Below are 10,132 nucleotides of genomic sequence, written 5' to 3'. Positions count from 1 at the left end.
CGCCTCTTGACATGAGGTCGGCCCCCCTGTTCTCCCGTCCCGGGATGTGCAGGGCCCTTAGAGACAACACAATCTGTGAAACCCACAGCCACAGGTTCTCTGCTGCGGTCAACCAGGCTATTGAGCGGCCTCCGCCCTGCCTGTTGATGTACGCCACTGTGGTGCGGTTGTCGCTCCTTACTAGCACATGTTTGCCCTGTATTAAGGGTTTGCCGTACTGTAGGACCAACATCACTGCTTGCAGCTCCAGGAGGTTGCTGTGCCGCCAGAGGCCAGCAACCACCCACAGCTCTCTCGAGACACGTCCCCCCCATCCTGTCACTTTCTTTTTCTTTGAAGCGTCTGTGAAGACTGTGATATAGGAGGTTACCTGCCCCAGTGGAGCTCCCCTCCGCAGATTCTCTGGGGACCCCCAGAATCGGAGGTTGCTCTCTACTGAGGGGGGGGATGGCCACCAGACGTCGTTTGTGTCTTAAGATCTAAACAAAGGCCGGTAAACCACATCTGCATGCGACGTGCATGCAGCAGTCCGAGTGGCACTACGGAGTGAGCAGCCGTCATGAGACCCAAAGTCTGCATGATGATCAAAGCTGTCACCGTCACCCCCTGACGCAGCCTGCAGACTGCCCGCAGCAGGGATGCCTGTCTGCTTTCTGTCAGGGTGACACGTAGTCTGCCTGCATCGAGCATCACCCCCAGATATTCTACCTGCTAGTGAGGTATGGGGGAGCTCTTCTTCCAATTGACCGCAACTTATTTTTCAACCCAACTTGGTTAGGTGTAGGATCAATTGGGCTGTGTGCAGTATTGCCCATTCCCTGGACCTGGCCATAACTATGAGGTCGTCCCTCATGCCATGGTCCCGCAGCGGTTGCAGCGTCGTGGCTGAACGTGCGTGGGGATAGGGAGTAGCCGAACGGCAGTCTGTTGTACTCGTAGGCTACCCCCTGGAAGGCAAAACGCAAATACTTTCTGTGCTCTTGGAGCAATTTCGCCATGAAAGTAAGCGTTCTTCAGGTCGATGGTTGTGAACCAATCGCCTGGCTGCACCAGTCTCAGTAACTGTTTCATAGTTAACATATGGAACCTCTTGCATGCAATGTGCTGGTTCAGGCATTGAAGATCCAGAATGGGCCTGAATTCTCCTGTCTTCTTGGGAACCAGGAAGTACAGGGAATAATGCCCCTTCTCTCTGACTTGATAGTGCACATGCTGAGAGGAAACCTCCTCCTGGGATGACAGATGTGACTCTCTCCTGCCTCTGAACGGAGGAGGGATGCTGCAAAACTGGAGTGAATAACCCAGTCTCAGTGTCCTGTCCATGCGCTCTGTTAATACACCACTGATTTTCCATTCCCCATAACATTCACTGTAAAACCTGACAAGTTAATAGAACTCAAAAGTTTCTTTGAAACTGATTACATACAAATTGTTGAGTAATACTTATACCTTAACTGAAATGTTTTAAGTTAAAGTATAATCTTATCAATTGAGTTCTATTTAGTAGTAATTTTCAAGGCACACAAACATATTGTTTGTAAGTTAAAGAAACATTATATATTAAGTTTCTTTTAACTAATAATTTGTGTTAACACTGTACATATAAAGATCAAGTATTGTTGACTTAAAAATGTTCATATCTTTTCAACTAGCTATTTTGTTAGCACAGTACATATGAAAATCAAATATATTTAACTTGAATATTTTTATTATCTCTAAATAAAAAACTTTTCGCTGTATAAAACGCGATATGAATTAAAAACGTCAATTGATTAGTACTCAAAACTGACTGAATGTAGAGTACTTAAAGGGCCCATGTCATGGCCATTTCCACTGATCATAATTACATTGTTGAGGTATACTAAAATAGATTTATACTGTGCAATTTTCCAAACTCACATTGGTTTCGCATACAGCATCTCTGTCAAGCATGTGTATTCAGCAGTATTCACTTTCTCCACTAAACGACTCGTTGGAGCTCTTGCCCCCCCCTCCCTGTGAGCCTAGTGTGCTCCGATTGGTCAGCTCGGCCACTCGTTCTGATTAGTCAACCACCAGAGAGGCTGCGCCCATGTCAGTGCTTTTCCCGGCTGCTCTCAGCGTAACATCAGTCTTATCATGGCGTCGGTACAGCGGTATATTTTATATACATATATATTTTTAACTGTTGTTATAGAAGAGTGTGACGGCCCCAGGGCCTTTGTCTTACGATGGGGTGGAGCTGAAGAGGCTAATCAGCACGATCACGGACACCTCCGGACACAGTCTCTCTCCAAAGCGGCTGCAGGAAGACTAACTCTGCGATCCTCTCAACCACCTATCTTTGCATTTACCACAATAAATGTGCCGTGGTTTTGTAAACTCGTGTATGTCTCCTTGTCTTTCCGTTGTGGCCTACGAGCTACTCTCATAACAAAGAGTAAGTTATTTTTACCCGTTATAAACTACTACTGTTTGATGAGAAATCAAATCATGGTTTGCTATATATGAATTCAGGGAAGAAAGGATAGGCCTACTAAGTATTTCCATTAAACTTTATTTTTAGAAATGTACAAAATGAACATAAATATACATATATACACGGTATATCATCCATTCCTCCTCCTCGCATCTTGCCTGCGCACAGTCGGTGCGGTGCCTTTTAGCACCCTCAGTAGTAGTAGAATCCCTTCCCCGTCATGGATTGTCCGCCAGGATCTGGCTGGACGAAATCAAATGCAAATCACAAAATATTAGAGAAACTTAGTTGTTTTAGATTCGTTAGTAGTAGTTGTGTAATGAACAGCTTGCCTGCTAATATGCTAACCTAGCTTTGTTTACCTTGGTAGCTAACACGATATGAACGTTAGCTTGGAGGAAAGGCAACTATAATGCAGTGTAATAAAACTACTATGAACAAAAGCTAGTGGTTCATATTAGGCTAGCAATAACGTGTTTATAATTGCAATCGTATACGGGTATTCTGCTACGTTCGGTCATACAATGTAACTTGCATGAATACATTGTTTTGCGCTAGCATACAGCTAGCCTCGTTAGCTACATGCAGTATATGTACGGTCACAATGTACGGTAAATCACAGTACAGTATACTGTATGAGTATTCCGTGTGTGTGACTGCAGACATTCTCCTGCCATGACAAACATGTAAGGCCATCTGCTGACATTGTAGTTGATATATTTAAACGCTAGCAACGTAGCATCACAAAAATGTTTTTCTGACCAAAACTAGCTCTAGCTCCGTGTGTTAGATCGCTACGCCAGCTATAATGTAATTACGTTTCGCGACTGACCGGCAAATCACCCGGAGTATACTGTCAATAGGTATTTTGTGTGTGAATGCAGACATTCTCCTGCTATGAGATACATGTATGCAAGGCCATCTGCTGATATTAGAGTTGATATATGGAAACTCTAGCAACTTAGTTAGCACAGTTAGCACTGTGTCAATGGCTTAGCAGTCCAACACAGTTTACACATTTAAACAGTCTTGTTTGATAAATACACAAATAACAATGCAAACTTACAGGTTGTATACCCAGATCTTCCCCTGCTCCAAACGGTCCAAACAAGCTGTGCATATCCGGCCTCAAACTGGGCAATGTTTTGGAAGCTTTCGTCTGTGAAATGCCGGTTCTTCGAACCTCTGGAGGAGGAACACGCCGCTGCTGGTGTGGCCATAGCTCTTCGGGATTGGTCCATTTCGTTCCGGGTACCGCATGACATCAGGCGGTACCCGGAACTAAATGGAAGACTCAAATGGGCAGTGACGTATCTCCAACGAGGCGTTTTGGGGAGGTATTTTCTGTGTTAGAGTTTTACTCGCTACAGGGTGTACTTTGAGGGTTTTGACTCTGCACACCGTTTACATGCATAAAAACCTTCATAACACACAAGGGGACGGGTAATAACCGGAAAAGCATGACATGGGAGCTTTAAAACATTTTTTGAAACCGATTACATAAATATTTTCAGATAACTGTAACTCAAAATCCCTAAGTTAACATTGAGTAAACATTCAAAAGCACTTTTACACTGACAATTTAAATGCAAATCACTGTTTTATTAAGAAACAATATATATATATATATATATATATATATATACACACATACACATTATAGCAAATAACTCTTAAATAAAAAATATACCTTAAAAACAGTGCTAGGGCCTTTTTAACCACAATAGTTTCAAAAGAAACAAACTTTGGCTCTAAAAGTTATTATGTGAAAGGCTCCTCCTCAAGTTAAAAGAGACTCTTCTATGAAATCAGTCTACCACGAGAGACACACCAGGTTCAGATGAAAGATCACTTACACATACAGGGTCCAATGTCTTCAAGCCTACCAAGGCATATGAAAATGAATAGGTACTGAATACATTTAACAAAACCAGCATAGACACATAATGTGCTTGTGTTGGCAAGAATTAAACACAATTTTCAGGAACAGTTCTGCGTATTAATTTAACACATAAAGACCCAATACATATAAAAGTATAAAACAACATCTACAAACAGTCCTTCAACTTGAAGCTGAACAGTAACAAATCTGTCAATGCAATACAGAACACAGATGTAAAGCAGCAGGATGTAAACAGGAGAACAGAGTGTGTGTGTGTGTGGTTTTTTCTGAGAAAAATAATGTTGGCAGTTTGCATAGGGGCGGTACCCTTGCTCAAATCCACTGTTGTCAATAAAGACACCCCAATTTCACAAGGCGTGACCAGGACACTATGACTGCATCTTTAGTTTAAAGAACTTTAACTTTTGAACTCAGCCGAGAGCACAGATTGCCAGGTGACTACGAACAACCAATCACAGCCGGAAGATAGCTTGCCTGTCTTCCGTAAATACAAGTCTTCGGTAAAGAAGTTGTTTATTTTAGTGTGTGTGTGTGTGTGTGATTGTTAAAGTGCAACTTTGCACGTTGGTAGTATTACACTGCCAAAAGGTCATTTTTCAGGCTCAACACCCTGGGCTTCAAATTCTTCAAGTTCCCCTCATCAAGGCCCATCAACACTTTCTGGGTGAAGTCAAAAGTGTTGGCCAAGTCTTTTGGATAGCTCAGATGCAGGGCAAAGGTCAGTGCAAAAAGCAGGATGAATGTGTCAGCCAGTGTAGGGAGTTCGATAACTCTGTTACCCTCAATGACAACAGCGATCCTCTCTGGGCAGAAGAGCGTGGTATCTGTTGACCTGGCACTGATCATGAGAAGTCCGACCGCGATGTCCTCTATGTCTGCATCATCAGACTGCTCCACCTGATGACAAGAACAGATAAACGTTACCCATTACCCCATATTGCCTTGGCTATCTCAGAAATCTGTTTTCTGAAAAATACATCAGTGACATAACACATCAAATAACCTAATGTTTTGTGCATAATGTGGCTTTAACCCTTTAACTGCCAGACCAAGAAAAAAGCTATGGAAAAATTATTTGTTTGCATTTTTTTTTATCAAATGGGCCACAAATTAAAAAAAATGTTTTGACTGACCCCACAGTTTTGTTTTTATGAGCCTCTACCAACTGGTCGAGCTGGCCTTTTATGGTAAAAGTGCATTTTCAAGAATCATCATATACAGTACAGTATTTGTACGCATCAAACTCAAATAAAACACAAACTGAAATACATTTGTTTCTTTTATGGAAAATGAGCAATATATACAACCAGATATATTCATAAAAGATAATACATTATAATTGTAAAAAAAAGTGTTTTTCATAATAAAAAAAAAAATTGCTCATCTTACTGTAGATGCTGAATTGGCCTAACAAGAAACCACTGGCTTAACAGCAAATGTCTATATCCTGTGTTGGCCTAACTTGCTCATCTGTGAGCAACTTTGGGCTGAATGCCATGCATGAAAGGTGCTATATAAATTATTATCACTCTTTCACTCTGAGACTCATAAGGCAGTATTAGATTTAGTAATATTACCATGAATCTAGCCATTTATTTACCATATTTTATTGGAAAACATCTCTGAAACTCTGAAAAAGTCATATTGCTAGTTTACCATAAAAAGCCAATTCCACCGATTGGTTGAGCATATTTTCCAAAAAATAATTACACCCTTGTTAAAACTTTTTTTGTGCATCAAGTTATCTAAATATGTTCAGTCAGTGCTCTGACACTAAAATATGTCAAAATTGATATGGTTACCTTACAAAAGTTGACCAAAAAGAGATTTCTTCAGCAGTGATTTTTAGCATTGCCAACTTTCTCAGTGGAAGCTAGCTGAAGGGCTTTCTATTTGAACCACAGTGACATCTAGAGGTTGTTTTGTGCATAACACGTCAACCAGATGGTAGAGCTGGCTGAATCAGATGGAGTTCAACTTCTTTTTTTAAACAAGATATCAAGACACAAAATGTGCTCTACCAAATGGTGGCGCTGGCAGTTAAAGGGTTAAGGAAACACCTATCAGCATTGCACAACATAATGTTATAGCCCCAGAAACTTCAGCCTCCAAAATACCCAATCAGTTGACATAAATGCTTTCTACAAAAAAAACATTTATAACCTTCATAAGGGTAGGATTTATTTTATCACTGTATTAGACTGTGTTACTATTCGCTAGTTGTACCTAATAAACTGGCAACTGAATATATATTTACAGTATAATCTCTCCCTACTACACATACAAAAATATGGGGAACACTAGAGATTCTTTTGTATTGAACACTGATGCTGTAGGAAAGAAAGCCCTCTCTTAATTGTATATTTTATTAAATCACGTGAGCCCATTTTTAACACTGAAACCTAAAGAGCTTTCAAATAAATCCTAAAGTAGTAAAGTAAAGCGAGATTATATTCAACATATCCATTGTGTACCTTACAATAATTACAATTCTTATGGCAATATTCAAATCTTGGAACTAGAACCTGAATGGGATGTGAGCAACACAAGAGATAATGTTTGAGTAATATAACCTCAGTGACAGAATCAAGCTTTGATGACACCAGGACAGTTCATACTTTTTCAAACTAAATCTATCATTTATTATAATGTTTTCACTATAAAAATTCAAATAATTGTCTTCCTGCGATAGAGCTCCTGAAACAATGTAACAAGATAAACTATATTTTTTGATGATCTGTCACATACATTCAAAACAGTTATTATGCTGACTTACATGCCACAGCCTCAGAAACGTGGAGTCATCTTCATGCAGATATGCAGGCAGAGCACGGAGGACAGCAGCACGTCGGACATAGACGTCACCTTGCTCCTTGAGTGTGAGAACATATCTTTGTTTTACTTTGGATGCTAAACAGTATAGCCACACAACAATTGATATCACAAGAAAGGGCTCTTCCATGACTGAAGAGATTACCATTTTGACAAAGATAATCCACTCTAGTATGAGAATAAAACACCAAGAGGCATAACCGACTCACCTGGAGGTCATAGGAGACGAATAGCTGAATCAGAACTTCAGCTACCTTCCCTTTGCTTGCCGCCTTCTTCCTGAACAGGCTCTGAAGACGGGGGGCATGTCTATCCAACTCCGCATAGAAGTGGTTCTTCAGGTTGAGGTTTGTTATCCTGTGAAACTCTGCACAAATCTGCCAAAATATAAAATGACTATTTAATTCACAGTACAATGTAGATGTGGACTGAAGGCAGCAGAGATAAACACAAACATAACATGCTAAAACTGAGTAAACATGTCAAAGTTATCAGTGACAAAGGCACACAAAATAATTATATAGTGGTAATAAATACAATATTTTCACCTGTGACTCCATTTTCAAGGCAGGCCAGCGTTCCAGGATCTCTCCAACAGGTAGCTCATCATTGATGATCTCATTGCGCCGCAGGGCAAAGGTAGTCTGCATTAACTTTTCAATCAAGGGAAGGTTTTTATCACTCCTCGTAACTTCATCTACGATTTGGAGTCTCAATTGCTCGAGGCTTGTACCATCTTCACCCAGTGGGAAATTAGGCAAGAAATTCACCTCTGCCCTCTTTGGTCTTTTGATGTTAGAGTCAGATTGAAGAAGCCATATATCTGCCAGTTGCTTCAGTTTCCTAAAGAGAAAAAACATTGAAGGTTAGCTGGGTTGCAAAGTTTTCACAAAATGATCTGAGAAACACTATTTTCGAACCTAAAATGGCAACACAGTCTCACGGCATTTCGTGTTATAGTCACGAAATTAATCTATTGATTTGTGTTCACCAACACGATTTCGCCATTTTTTTCGTGTCACACAGAACGATTTTAAAAGCAATGTAAATAATATCAAATTAGAAGGAAAAAGACATTTAAAAAAATACAGATTTCAGTATTCTGACACAGAACGATTTTAGAAGCAATGTATTTATATTGGTAGTATGTTTCGTGCCTGCACCAAATAATAACAAATTAGAAGGAAAAAAAGATGACATAAAATACAGATGTCAGTATTCTGAGGCTCTGAGCCATTTCTTTTCCTCACTGACGGCAAAAAAAACTCAGACATTATACAATTTAAAATAAAAGGGATAGGGTTAGGCTTAGGGTAAGGTATTGAGTAAGAACATGTTTTTATGAACCACACAGCTTCCGGTCTTCCAAGACCCGACCGGACAAAAAGACGTGTTGCAGGCACGAAACATACTACCAATAGAAATACATTGCATTTAAAATCGTGTTGGTGAACACGAATCAATAGATTAAATTAATTTCGTGACTAATAACACGAAATGCCGTGAGACTGGGTTGAAAATGGCGGCAGGACGCTCGCTTTTCTTCTTTTTTGTTACCACATGCATGTCTGTGCATGTTTTATTAGCTTGGAGGCATAGAGGATTTACGTTAATTTTATCCACTAACGTTTTAACATAACCGTGCATTCTGAATGTTTGTAAAAAGCAAGCTAACTTGAAACACTAGACTATTAATCTGTTAAACCGGGCAGCCACCGGTACAGAGGGCTTTTTGTTCACGAACTTTGTCTCAGGGCTTCTTAACATTTAAAAACCTATTAATGTGTCATACCCACTTAACGAAACTCACCTAACTGACGATACGAACCATTTTTACCGAAACAAAACACAAGTCTCACAAGAAGCTCTAAATTAGCCCGGAGCGAAAAAATGCCTAACTCACGGTAGAAATACTTTATTACTTATCAGATTAAAGCTGAGATTCCACAGACTCTAGAAGTATTAGTATCATCACTGTGCAATCATTACCTTTGCTAAGTTACATGTAATTGAAAACGCTGGGGGGTATAAATTACCTTGTAAAATGAATAGTCTATTGTTTCAAGTTAGCTTGCTTTTACCAACATGCAGAACGCACGGTTATGGTACATTGTAGTGGATCAAATGAACGTAAATCCTCTATGCCTCTAAGTTAATAAAACATGCCCAGACATGCAGTAAAAAAAAAAGAAGAAAGAAAACGCGCGGCCTGCCGCCATTTTAGGTTCGAATTTTCCAGAGAACTTTTGCAACACAAACGTTCCACTTTGAGATATAACTTAAAACAATATAGAAATACTGTCTTACACGTAAGTTAAATCATTTTTCAAGTAAGGCAGATATTAAATGTAGGCTAGCTAACAAGAGCTCAAATCAAACTAACACACCATGCGACACAAAGTGCATTAGATGCAGAAATTAATAAAACATCATTTAAATACTGTGCAAAGGCAAGACGTAACTCACCAGAGTAGTGCGGCCAAAAAAAGGATCAAGATTCCGGCAGTGAGTGCAATCAGCAAGGTGGGGAAAGTATTCTTAAAAGTATAAGCGATTTCAACCGAGGCGAGGAGCTAATGGCGGACTCTGGTGAAGGCATGGGTGAGAGAACGTCTACGCACGTCGGGGGCGGAGCACATACGTGATGACGTCAGACCAGCGTCAGACAGATTCAGTAAAAATGTTTGAGTACAGTCACCAATATGACCCAAAGTGGTTGAACACTGTATACACAATATTAAAAATCAGTTCATAGTCATCAAAACATTAGCGGTGAATTAACTTTTTTAAATGTTTGAGTTAAAACAACCCATTTTCTTTCAGAAGCTTGTAATGTTCGGTCTTACAGTGGGGATGTGCAATCAGCTGCGGAGCCGCAGCTATGAAGCTGTGGTACTCTCTGGTGGCCCACTCCGCCGTCAAACCCTCCATAAAAGGAA

The 10,132-nt window shown here is 40.1% G+C and overlaps 1 protein-coding gene across 1 annotated transcript; it reads right to left on the bottom strand.

Moving 5' to 3' along the window:
* Window positions 1-4,798: 4,798 nt before the first annotated feature.
* LOC117472060 lies at window positions 4,799-7,903 on the bottom strand. Its single transcript, XM_034117214.1, has 4 exons — window positions 7,742-7,903; window positions 7,403-7,570; window positions 7,138-7,233; window positions 4,799-5,258 (listed from the first exon to the last, which is right to left on the bottom strand). Exons 1-4 carry the CDS (start codon window positions 7,841-7,843, stop codon window positions 4,935-4,937), a joined length of 690 nt encoding a protein of 229 aa, XP_033973105.1. The 5' UTR covers window positions 7,844-7,903; the 3' UTR covers window positions 4,799-4,934.
* Window positions 7,904-10,132: the final 2,229 nt, after the last annotated feature.

Source organism: Trematomus bernacchii, unplaced genomic scaffold (assembly GCF_902827165.1).
Source record: "Trematomus bernacchii unplaced genomic scaffold, fTreBer1.1, whole genome shotgun sequence".
NCBI classification, from domain to species: domain Eukaryota; kingdom Metazoa; phylum Chordata; class Actinopteri; order Perciformes; family Nototheniidae; genus Trematomus; species Trematomus bernacchii.
The sequence above is the reverse complement of the archived record's forward strand: the minus strand, read 5'-3'. Positions and strand labels throughout refer to the sequence as shown.